Raw genomic sequence first — 12,285 nt, forward strand, 5'->3', positions numbered from 1 at the left:
GTAAATGTAGGGGTTAGGGTATGGGTGGGTTGCGCTTCGGCGGGTTGGTGTGGACTTGTTGGGCCGAAGGGCCTGTTTCCACACTGTAATGTAATCTAATCTAATCAAACATCAGATAGCACACCCTGGAGAAACCATGAAGACCTCGAACAGGAGCAGGAGAAATTACATAGAACATTGGGGTGGGGGTGGAAGAGAGAAACAGTGTAGTATAATGGTGGACATTACTGTAGATCCAGGCCCAGGAGATTATGTCGAGATCTGAAGGCATAATTCCATAAGGTGTGGGGGTAATCTGTGGTGGCTCAGTACTGATGGGCTGGCTAGGGTGTGTCATGAAGGAAGGAACAATGAGATTCAGGAGTCAACTTGATTATCAAACTGAGCCTTAGGCTAACTGTGCAAAGCATAATCTAAGTTGCCTTCCATACTCATGGAACTTGCACACCAACTGGAACAGAAAATGAGGGGATGCCATGAAATCTGATGAGCTGGGACAGCAGCACTAGCCTTCGGAGGAAGATGATAAGGATATTGAACAGGAGGATTATATCTTCTACACAATAGAGAACAGCGGCAAACACATGTCACACAAGACTTAATGACACCTCGTTCCAGTAGATGGGTTCAGTGAGCACTCATTGACGACACATTTGTTGTAATCAAAGTCTGTTAGTAAATGCAGCTTCTGTTTGCTTTTTGTTCGCTTTTGCTGTTGCTGAATAAAAGTGAATATTTTTAACTGTTTGAGCCAGTATGTGATGGCTCCACACTGAACAATGAGAGGATGTTGGGTTACACCAGGCATTGGAGAGAGAGAGAGAGAGAGAGAGCAGCATTCACTTAGACAGCATCAGAGGATGGGGCTAAGGAGATAAGTTGTGTCACATCAGTCTGAATTAAATAGCAACAGATGTAAGAATTTGCATTTGTATTTGTAATGAAGTGCACATTGTGTCATCAACATACCCTGAGATGCATTGGTTTGTGTTTGCACATTCACAACATCCATGGAGAATGGTAAATCCAGTCTGCCAGCATATGACTGGGTGCACAGCTTTAAGGATGGCATCGGCACAAGGCATCCTGGGATATCCCAGCAGTAGTGCATACCTCTGCCGATAGTAGATGGGAGAATAGGACCAGGTGAAGCATCATGGGGATGTGGTGCAGAATTAATAAAGTGAATTTGGAAAGACGACATGAGAAAATCCAAGGTCATGTGGAGAGAAAATGCACGAAATTCACCAAAATTTACATTTAACCAATTTTTCTAACTTTAATAACTTCACTAATATGAACTTGGCCACTTTTTTTAAATTGTTTCCTCTTCTCCTTGAGAGACTAGGTTTTTGCAACAGAAAAATAGATTGATGAGCTGGAAATACCACTCTGCAAAATTTATTTTTATTGTTTGAAATGCCAATTCCTGTGTAAAGGAAATGTAACAAGCAGAATCTTACTGAGTTCTGGCAAGAAATCAGAGTGTATTATGTGAGGAGTTAAGTGAAGCCTATCTCAACATTGGGAGCAATTAGTCACATTTTCCAGATGTCACGTTGAGATTCTTGCTATGGAGCAGAAAGATGCCTATCAAATGCGATTATTGATGATCATCACCTTTATTAACAGTGAATCTCACCTCTGTAATACGCAGTTTTGTATTATATCATGGGACAGTTGGAAATTAGATGCCAAGAATTACAGACATCTGAATCAGAATCTGTACATGGTAACTCCAGCTTACCGCTTGCTCTACCTTGGAACCAATGTTTCAGGGCATGCTCCAGGATACTGGCCATACAGACCACATTCCTGTGGATGCTAGCATTTGACATGTATCAAACTCTCCATTCCTTCATCCGATATCGCTGCTATAAAGTGCACGTCACCATTTCAATGGTGCACTTTGAAGCATACCACATAACCATCATTGGAATGCTGCTGTAAGGATGCTTTGCATGCAGGGACAACTGGACCAGGTTACATCTCAGAGCTGCTTGCCAAACACTCACTCAATTAGTACCTACCCAGATGCTCATCATCTCTGTTTGGCCTGGTCTTGTCTTATTTTTGTACTGTCTCTTCAGCCGCAGTTTAAAGATTCACAATATTGCTGTATTTTCATTCAGTGCAAACACTAAACCAGGCAACAAATCATGCTGCTCATCAAATATTCTTTCGGGGGTCAACTTGCTGCCTTATTTGCACACCTACTCCGTGCTTTCTCAGATAATATTACATTTGCTACAAGCAAATGTCTTAAAGTCTAAATGGAGGGGTGAAATCAAGGGAGGCACTTGTCATTCTTGGTGGGGCATGGGTCCCAGCAAGTCTAATAAAGCCTCCAATATCAGTTCAGGGGCTTCAGCACTGTCATTTGGAGGCTTGGACAGTCATGGTCAGGATTGTCTACTCGACGAGGGGTTGAGTAGCTGAATAGGATATGTCAAGTTGACTAAATGTGCTGAATACCTCCAGCTATAGCAAATGGGAGAATTAGGCAAGCTTTGTATATGAGTTTAGATTCTCTACAGTATAGATGCTGGCCCTTCAGCCCAACAAGTCCACACTGACCCTCCGAGAATAACCCACCCAGACCCATTCCCCTACCCCTGACTAATGCACCTAACACTATGGGCAACTTAGCATGGCCAATTCACCTGAACTGCACATTTTTTGGACTGTGGGAGGAAACCATAGCACCTGGAGGAAACCCATGCAGAAACAGGGAACATGTGCAAACTCCACACAGACAGTTGCCAAAGGTAGGAATTGAATCCAGGTCCCTGGCACTGTGAGGCAGCAGTGCTAACCACTGAGCTACCGTTCCTCGCTATGACAAGCAACATTGGATTCAGGTTGGAAGTGAATGAGGTAAGTTTGCAGTAATAGCACAAGACAACTTGCTAGGCCTCTCATCCTTCATGAAGCTTGACAAAAATGACACAGCCAAAGTATCGTAAGGTTCAGCCCTATAGTTTTGCCATTGGAGGTAATGTTGGCAGCACTGCCTTAATTTGATTTCTGTGGCAGGAATAAGTAAGGTTACATGGTAGCAGAGTTACTTGCATGGAATTGCTAACAACAAATATTTGTAATAATGAATGTGGGTAACAAAGTTATTTCAGTCATTGAGTACAGGTCATCAGTTAACTAGACAGATGAATCTCAAATTACAATGCCAGCTTCTAACAAGAACACAAATATCTGAAGTAACATGGAATTACACATTTTCATCTGGAACATTGAGCAATGCTCATATACCTTGACATAGTGACCTTTATTGAAATCACTGAAGAATAAGCAACAAACTACAGATAGACACTGACCTCCTGGACGTGAGAGGTCTTTTACCTGGTCTCAGTTTGTTATCCAACTGTCTACTCCAGTTGGAGTTGATGGCGATTATAACCATTGTATTATCACATCGTCAGTCCACTTCCTGCCTAGAAATAGAGGGAAGTAGTGCGAAGCAAGCTTCAAGCACTCTAGAAAATGGCTTTTGGAGATGATGTAATAATGAAAGGCAGGTCAGTTTAAGGGAAGAGAGGTCTAACCTTTTCTTACACTGTCTGAAGGCATGTTATGATCCTCAATGCCCAATAGAAAAAGAGACTTGGAGGAATTCTTCAATTTCCTAATTCTAATTACTTGATGGGCAAACCATGGTGGCTTCTCCACGCAGGCCAAGGTAAAATTATGGCAGAGGATCAAGAATATAAGAAGCAGCCAACAGCGATATAGAAAGTAGAACCTTTCCAGCCTTAGCTGCCTGTCTAGTAGCATCCTTTACAATCTGGTGGGTAAGTAAACTGAGCCCACCTCCTCGGAAACCAATGGATGGGTGGACTTAAAATCCCTTCACACCCAACCCCGAGTTCAGATCCAGTCTAGACAGATAGGATAAAAATCTTCTCACCCTGCTGGTTGTAAGGTTCCTATGTCTTGCACCATCTTGCTCCAGTAGCTGAAGGATAAGATACAAAGGTGGGAGGCAGCAATGGGGGATTTAAAAGAGATCAATAAATGGGGAAGGGAACAATAAATATCTGCTGAGACAGAAACCATGACAATTTCACAGGTAGTCAATCATTATGGCATTCACTAAACTTATCTAAAAATGCAGTAAAAGCCATTTAACAGAGATATTGCAATGGAAACAAATTTATCTAGATCAATCAATTGTTAATGAGCAGTGTACTTTTAGATCCTCAATTCAATAGTCTCCATTATCAATTATTGTGTCACAACCAATCTTGAGGCTTCACTATTCTATCAGTACCCGGGTGCTCTGGTTTCCTCCCACAATCCAAAAGATGTGCAGGTCAGGTGAATTGGCCATGCTAAATTGCCCGTAGTGTTAGGTAAGGGGTAAATGTAGGGGTAGGGGTATGGGTGGGTTGCACTTCGGCGGGGCAGTGTGGACTTGTTGGGCCGAAGGGCCTGTTTCCACACTGTAAGTAATCTAATCTAATCTAATCTAATAATTTCTTGATTTTTCAGCTGTGTTTGAGTTTTGGAGGAACAGCTGAATCTCATAGCTGACTGAAATGGCAGGAGACTGAACAAGAACTAGTCAGGGAGGCTAATCAGAAAATCTATCAGCTATAATGCCCTGTTCTGATTGATTAGCGGTGAAAATGTTGATTCTTGTAGTTGGATGCTCAGTCTCACACTTCCCCACTCAGTAACCTACCCAACTAACTGGCATTTCAAATAGATGGAACCCTAGTCAGCTCAGATATACCAACATTCCAATAGTGTTTTGTGATTAAAATTCCATTAAAAACCAATTGCAGTCATCATGGCTCAGTGACTGGACCAAATAGATGGATTCTGAGGCAATAGGCCAGTTCACAGCAATGAATTAGGGTAAATCAGTTTCTTTCTTTCTAAAGTGGACTTAAATGGCTTATACTGCATTGGACTTTTCAAGATTTATCTTCTATCCCTTATAATAGGACAAAATATGTTTATTCAGATTCATGCTGTATCAAATTCTCTGCTGAAAATGCAATTGCTTTGAAGCCATGCTGAGGGATAATTATAAGAAAACTTATTGAATCACCGTCTACTATTCCTTTAAATGTTAGAAATTAAATGTTACCTCTTAAACATTAAGTTTGACATCCTGAACTGTTAGCCCTGCTATTAAAAATTGGTTACTACACAAACAGAATGCCGTTGGCTCGTGGTTGAATAGTGTAGGCTGCTGGAATTTGGGATATTTTTATTGAGTGCTCTATGTCACTTGTTGAAGTCTTGGATGGAAATTCTGTAGCTACGCATTTCAAAATCAAAAACAATTATTTTTAATGAGCAGCAACAAATTTTCAGTTTAAAATGTATAAACTGTTTTTAATTTCAATAATGAATCTGTAACTAACTTTAAAATTGTAAAATTTATACCTCAAATAGTTTTAATGTCTCAGGTTTCACCAACTTTACTCTTACCAATCACTTCCCAAAGAGAGAGAACTGAATTAATCAAAGCAATATGAGTTATAAAGTACACTAAATAGGATGATATGGTGCGTGGTAAGTAGTGCACTAGTATTGCGAGAGAACGGAGCTCTCTCTTTCAGAGTGACCTCATAAAGAACAAATGTGAGGGAATGTGTTACTTGCTGCATATGAATAAGTGCCCTCCTTCTAGGTGTGACTGATTGTCAGCCACAAAATCTATACATCTCTCTATAAGATATTTATAATTCACAAAACAAAATCATTGTGAAAACATTGCCAGGCCTTGAAAATATGCTAAAACTACATATTTTTTTATGACATATAGGCTGCAACATTTTTTTTCAAAAATGTCACTTTCTTAGTTAAATCCAAAGAATGCAAAAATAAAGATTGTGGACATTCTCAGTGAACGCAGCGTAATACATGCTATTTTCCCAGCTCCTCCACAAACACATGCGCTGCTCTCACTTATGTTTACTTGCAAGATATAAATGTATGTCTCACCCTGAATGGATTGGACTTGATGAAAGAGCCACATTGTCTAAGTTGTCTCCTTCCCAACTTAAGCGATATGATGAGTCCTTGTCAGGGCCCTTGGCCAGAGCTACCTGTAATTTCAGACAAATATTCATTTTAGAGCTAATGAATCATTTCTTGTGTAACCTCTGATTAAATTACGTTTAAAAATAAGTGTATTTGAAAATACAACTTAATTTCAAAATGAAATAAATTGTTTGTGAATGTGTATCATAATTTCTCACTCTAAGTAATATTAGAATTCTTAACAATAAAAGCCACTTAGTACTAAATTTGTGTTAAAAGGTGTAGCAAAACACCCAAATAGTTACCACAGTCCTTGGCTTTCCAACTTTACTAAAGAAAAATTGCAAACAAATGATTCAAGACCAATTTTCGAATAAGCCAAAATGGTAACTGATTATATGAAGAGCAATAAAAATTCCTTTTAATTAATCAAAATATTATACATCGTTTAAAAATTCCCTGAGGCACTTTCAAGGCATCAGTATGCATTAAAACAGCAAAACTGCAAGTTGGACTGAATCCAAGATGCAATGTTACATACCTGGCTACTTGTAGCTGTGATTAATTCTTCAATCATGGCACTGTCCCTCTGGTAAGGGCCATGGCTTGGTGTGTTGGACCTGTCTGAACTGAAGGATCGTAGGCTGGTGGGTTGTTCAGTTGCCATGGAAATGCAGGAGCAAAGTGATGATGTGATGGGATAGGATGGGCAGGAGAGTGAAGAAAGCATGCTATTAGCATATTATGCAACTTCCAGGGGACTAGGATTTAATGAAAAGAAAATAAAGAAGGCCCACTGGAAGAATTCCTTGTGTTTAAGGGACAAAATGCTCAATTCCTAACTTCTGGCAGCAGTCAAAATAGAAATAGTCCCAACAAAACAGTTTAAAACTGATAGTGCATTTTAACTGAAGAAATGCTAAATTGTGAACTACTCTGCTAAACAAATAAATATGAGATGTTGCACAGCGTTATGGAATATTTTGCTTTTATTTCAGTTTAAGTAATCAAGATATCCTAAATTACATAGGAAAATAACTGAAAAACTGGAATATTTCGTGATCTGTATTATCTGACATGAAGAAACCAAATTGCATTTGATAAAAGTAGGTAGCACCTCCTCCACTTGGAAAACCTCACAATTTAATTATTCAAACCATGACTGACCTAATAGAATCAGGAGGCTTTAAATGCTATATCTTTTGAGTAAACAATATGTAATTAAAGATTAACTCCAAAAATCCCAGTGTACTGTTGTTCAAACTAGCTTTTGGCTTTGGAGAAATTTGTTCACCAATGTAAATATTGGTCTTTCTGTAGAAACCCCTGGAAGGTACATTGCAGCAAGTGGTGGTCAGTCACATTAGCCTTACATTAACTATGTGACTATGCTGTGTACCAAAAGACCTGCAGAAGCTGGTAGTAAATTATATGCAGATTTTTATAGGTGCAGTTATAATCATCTTCAACCCTGCAAGATCACATACTTGAGTCACATCAGAAAGAAGTCGTGTTTTAGCAGATATTACAGTAAGGACTGATAAAATTGTTCAAGTTGGGTTCCTCACAATGGCAACAACTTCCACTGTCAGGTGACGTAAGTGAAAAGCAATTAAAAGAAAGCTTGGAAAGAAATGGGAGGTCTAGTGGACCAGTTTTAACTTAACAATAGGAGATTTGTGTAATACAATGGCAGCATCGATCTCTGAAACTGGTGAAGAGTTCAAGCCATTTCTTTTCCTGTTTATAGAGGTAAGGAGAATTGAGTGCTATTATGAGAAAGAAGGCAGTTGAGTTTAAAATTTAAGGAACAACCTTACTGGGCCAATAACCATTTTCCCCATTCTCGAAAGATTTTATCTTGTAGAACTACAATTATGCTGGTACTCTCTGGAACATCCTCTCTCAGTGTCTGCCTTGTGTTCAATGTTCAAAACTCTTTTCCCTTGGCTGTGATTTTTGTGCTCTTTTTAATCTCTTTCTTCTTTTTTACTTTCCTTTGGTTGTCCACTCATTGCCCACTGAAAACATCTTTGAGATTGCAGAGAAGAAATCCGGTCCCTTATGAGTGTATGACAATTTTAAAGATCAATATTACACAAAATGTGCAGAATTTTCAACACAGAGAAAGTATGTAGCTCAACTTGCCTATGTTGATATCTTTCCAACAAGAAAAACCTCTCTATTCTAACAATGTCCTATCAAGTCTGTTTAGCACTTCAACTAGTGTCTCAACATCCGTATGATAATGCTGTTTTATTCAAGAGCAACGTAAAAATATCTTGAGGACAAATTTCTTTCTTATTTTCTGGATAGTGGCTGAAATCAATGGAACAAAATTGCAGCATGTTCTCTGATGGGCAGGTGACCTGTTTTACCAAATGACCTTCCACAAAATGAAACAAATTGCATTGCTTACATTTGGACTTATCTTCATTCCAACATTACAGGGAAAAATTGCAGTTGGCCAATGGTAACATTTCTGAGGGTTTACAATTTTACAGTAGATTTATGCTTTTGCAGGAAGTGATTTATAAACCATTTATGGTGATAATGATGATGATAAATAAGTGTTGTGATCAGCCATGTTACTTAATCTGGCTCGCACACAGTCATTTGTCAGCCATCAATCAGTGTCTGTTCTAGCATATTAAAACATTTCAGCAGGTTATATATATTTTAAATGTACAAAAGAACAATGTTTTCTCAGGTGACAGATTGTCACTTCAAACACAAAGAAATCTGACTGTACATAATAATTTTTGTGAAATGGGTAAGCTTGGAGAGAGTACTCTTGACTGAAAGCATACTTCAGTCTGATAGAAAAAATATTAGCTTCAGGAGATTTACACTTAATACTTTGCTTTATAGAAACAAGTTTCTCTATTCCTAGAGTTGGATTTACCTCTCTGCTAGGGGGTGAAATCACCAACAAGGGCATTCCCATTTATCTGACAAAAGTAAACATCAATGTCTGTAACTATAGCACCAGTACCTCCCAGAAAATCATACTAGCCACTGAGAATGCACCATGGGTGGATCTCTGGGCAAGAGCAACTGAATAACTCTCAAGCCAATCTGAAGTCAAATTCCTCACTGCAGATAAGGGAGCCAAGTGTGATATCACTGCAAGTAATTGTCAGCGAGCAAATTCTTTTAAAACAAAACAAAATAAATCTTCTCTAAATTTTACTGGATTTGATAAAGATGCTAGAAAGAAAAGTCTGATTCAGGAGAGACCCAATAAATCCTTGTGGCAAATAGCATCTTAATTTTTCTGAAGAAGGGTCACTGGACTCAAAACATTAATTCTGATTTTTCTCCATGGATGCTGCCAGACTTGCTAAGTTTTTTTTCCATTAATTTCTGTGTTTGGTTTGTTTCTGATTTTCAGCATTCACAGTTCTTTCATTTTTATTTTATTTAGCATCTACATTTTCCTTTCCTATAGACTTTTTTGGCTACACTTACTGAATTTTTCTGGTGGTTTTTGATATTGTGTGGGGCTCCGTTAAATCTTTGTTGAAATCACATTATGAAACCTTCCTTCTTATCGGAAGCATTTATGCCTTGCTAAGGTTTTGAACACAATATTCAAGGTATCAGCTTACAGTAGATTCAACAGACAAACATACATCACAAGTCAAGATGTTCATAATAATCAAACCACAATCAATAATTTGTGCCATTGAGCAAGAACTTTTTTTCTTTTTTTTCTCTTTGTGATGTATTTTTTATTACCTCAACACTCAGGTTGAGATTGCTTGTGACATTTACCGAGTGACTCAAGTACAAATGAGCTCTTAAAGGGTTAAGCATACGCATTGCTCTTTCAAGCCTAAGGATAGCAAGTTCAGCGATGAAGATGTAAGGAAAAAGCTGAAGCTTTTCTCCCAGAGTTCTGCATTACCTTAATATGGCAGCTAAATAAGTCAGAGCAACAAAACCTACGTGGTTGGTTTCGGTATATAGTCTATGTGACATGACAAAAGGTCATTAATGAATTAAAAAATAATAATGTAATCATTTTCATATGTTATTAAAGCCTAAATAAAAATGTATAAAATGCCAATGTCTATAAAATAACATTCATAATTTCTATTAATCACAGTACAATGCATTGTCTAATCCTAAAAACAGGCAGGCAGTACATCAGAGACAGCAGTAATAGCACAAACAGTAAAATAGGTGATCACAGTAAACAGTAAAATAGATGTGACTGCTAGCAAGATGCAAAGAAAATCACAGTTACAATTTTTTTTACAACAAATACCTGGAAGAGGGAAACAAATTGTGTCTCTGCAGCAAGACTGTATTCCTAAAAATATACACCCAGCAACCCACTGGCAGAGGAAGAAAAATATAAAATCATAATCAAGCTTCGACTCACCTCCCCCCCACTCACCCCCATTTAGTCAATCAGTGGTAGATTCCAGCTGAATAATCCAGGCTGCTGAATCTCAGGCCAGCAGTCACAAGAAAAAGAAAGGTAGTAATGGCAGCTGTTTCAGCATTACTATGGTCATATAGACCTTGCCTTATGTGAGCAGCTTAGCAGTGAATGTAGGAAAACAAGCGATGCAGCCATGAAAGCAGTTTCAGAATGCAAGGTGATTGCCTCAAGCCCCAATCCCAAGCAGATTTACTAAAGTGGTAAAAGTGGATGACAGACACTGTCACTGCAGTGTGACATTACTCTGGTGTCAAGGGCCACCTACCTGTTTACACCACTGTGTGGAAGCATATGAAAAAGGAGAGGGAAAACAGCAACAATGAAGGGAGAACGACAGAACAATGGCAAAATCCACAAATGCAGATGTATACAGAACAACAATGTTAACAGAGAGGAAAATAAACTTCTAATTTAACATACGTGTCAATTTTTTTCCCCACATTTACCACAACAATTAGAAGGATTAGAAAGACACAGACTATTTTTTCCTAAGGAAGCTCAGAGAATCATGCCAGAAAAGCACAGTACACACAGTCAAAACAACACCGAGATGAATAACTTGTTAAAGACTTTGTTAGTAACAGGAAAAAGCAACATCCATTGCCTCGTAATTTTACACGCATGCTTGGCTCCTTGTTAAATGCCAAGCTATATACTTCTACCAATTTAATTTAGCCAAATGTTCAATATTCCTTTCAAAATAAACATTCCAATAATTAAATAATATGAGTTCAGTTAAGTATTTTCTCGACCAACAATTTTTCTTCAGGTCTGTCTATTGCTGGTCAAACTGGCGACCTCTTCCCTATGTCTATCAATATTACTAAGTAAAATAGCCGAGAATAGCAAAGACTAACTTTTCTTTCGCTTTTTCATCTCTTCCAGTGAGAAATAGTTTGACTTCCAATCTACACCACTCCACCAAAAACATTGAAAAAATCTGCATTCATATTTTTGCATTTTCCAGACTTAAGATGTCCAAATTTTAAAATCCTCTTCTCATCTCTGTTTTCACATTCCCTGATTACCTCACCTGTTGCTATTTGTCATGTCCTAATATCTTCCACCTTCACAATCTTTCAAGATAACTTGCTCAAGTGTGGCCAGGGCACGTTTAAAGAAAATAAGGGGAGTTCCTTCGGTGCTTCTCATGAAACCTGTTGGATTATAACCTGTTGTGTGATTTTTAACGAAGATGTCCAAAAATGCTGTAAAGTCATAAAATTTCTTTTGAAGTGCAGACATTACAGGGGTTGCAACAGCCATTATCAGGGGACACAAAAGTAATCAGCTAAAATATTTTTGGTACTTTTTGGATAAATATTGACCAGGACACCAAAGGAACTCCTCTTATTTTCTTTAAACGTGCCCTGGCCACACTTGAGCAAGATATCTTGAAAGATTGTGACGGTGGAAGATATTAGGACATGACAAACAGCGACAGATGAGGTCAGAGGGGAATATGAAAACAGGGATGAGAAGAGAATTTTAAAACCAAGACTGCAGGAAGTGAAATTTATGGTTTAAATTTGTGAAAGCTTTTCAGCCCAGTGGTTGGTGCAGTGGGGTTAAGGAATCATAGTTTAAATCAAATGCAGAATGCAGTTTGCCACAGACAGGTGGACAGCAACTGACTAAATTTTACAAGAATACATTTGCAAAGACAAATAGAACTTTCTGAACTGGAATAATCTGTTCCAAGTTGCAGGGTTTTTTCCCCTTACCATAAACAGAATGACTGAGCTGTATGGAAAATAACACTTTCAACACAATAGAACATTTAGCTTGGGGCTCAAAAGTCATGAGATCGTTAAGGTGAA

General features: G+C 38.3%; 1 protein-coding gene across 34 annotated transcripts in view; it reads right to left on the reverse strand.

The window, feature by feature from the left end:
* ank2b (ankyrin 2b, neuronal) overlaps positions 1 to 12,285 on the reverse strand; it is an 892,118-nt gene that overhangs the window by 109,197 nt on the left and 770,636 nt on the right. For 20 of the 34 annotated variants that reach the window (XM_043697402.1, XM_043697316.1, XM_043697212.1 and 17 more), the window contains 4 exons: positions 9,923 to 9,985; positions 6,554 to 6,641; positions 5,974 to 6,077; positions 3,923 to 3,970 (listed from right to left, as the gene is read on the reverse strand). In XM_043697402.1, the coding sequence (XP_043553337.1) occupies positions 3,923 to 3,970; positions 5,974 to 6,077; positions 6,554 to 6,641; positions 9,923 to 9,985 (303 nt within the window). Of the gene's footprint in view, positions 1 to 3,922; positions 3,971 to 5,973; positions 6,078 to 6,553; positions 6,657 to 9,922; positions 9,986 to 10,730; positions 10,743 to 12,285 lie in introns of all 34 variants that reach the window. The other 14 variants (XM_043697278.1, XM_043697477.1, XM_043697249.1 and 11 more) reach the window with 5 other exon arrangements.

Source organism: Chiloscyllium plagiosum, chromosome 1 (assembly GCF_004010195.1).
Source record: "Chiloscyllium plagiosum isolate BGI_BamShark_2017 chromosome 1, ASM401019v2, whole genome shotgun sequence".
Classification (NCBI taxonomy): domain Eukaryota; kingdom Metazoa; phylum Chordata; class Chondrichthyes; order Orectolobiformes; family Hemiscylliidae; genus Chiloscyllium; species Chiloscyllium plagiosum.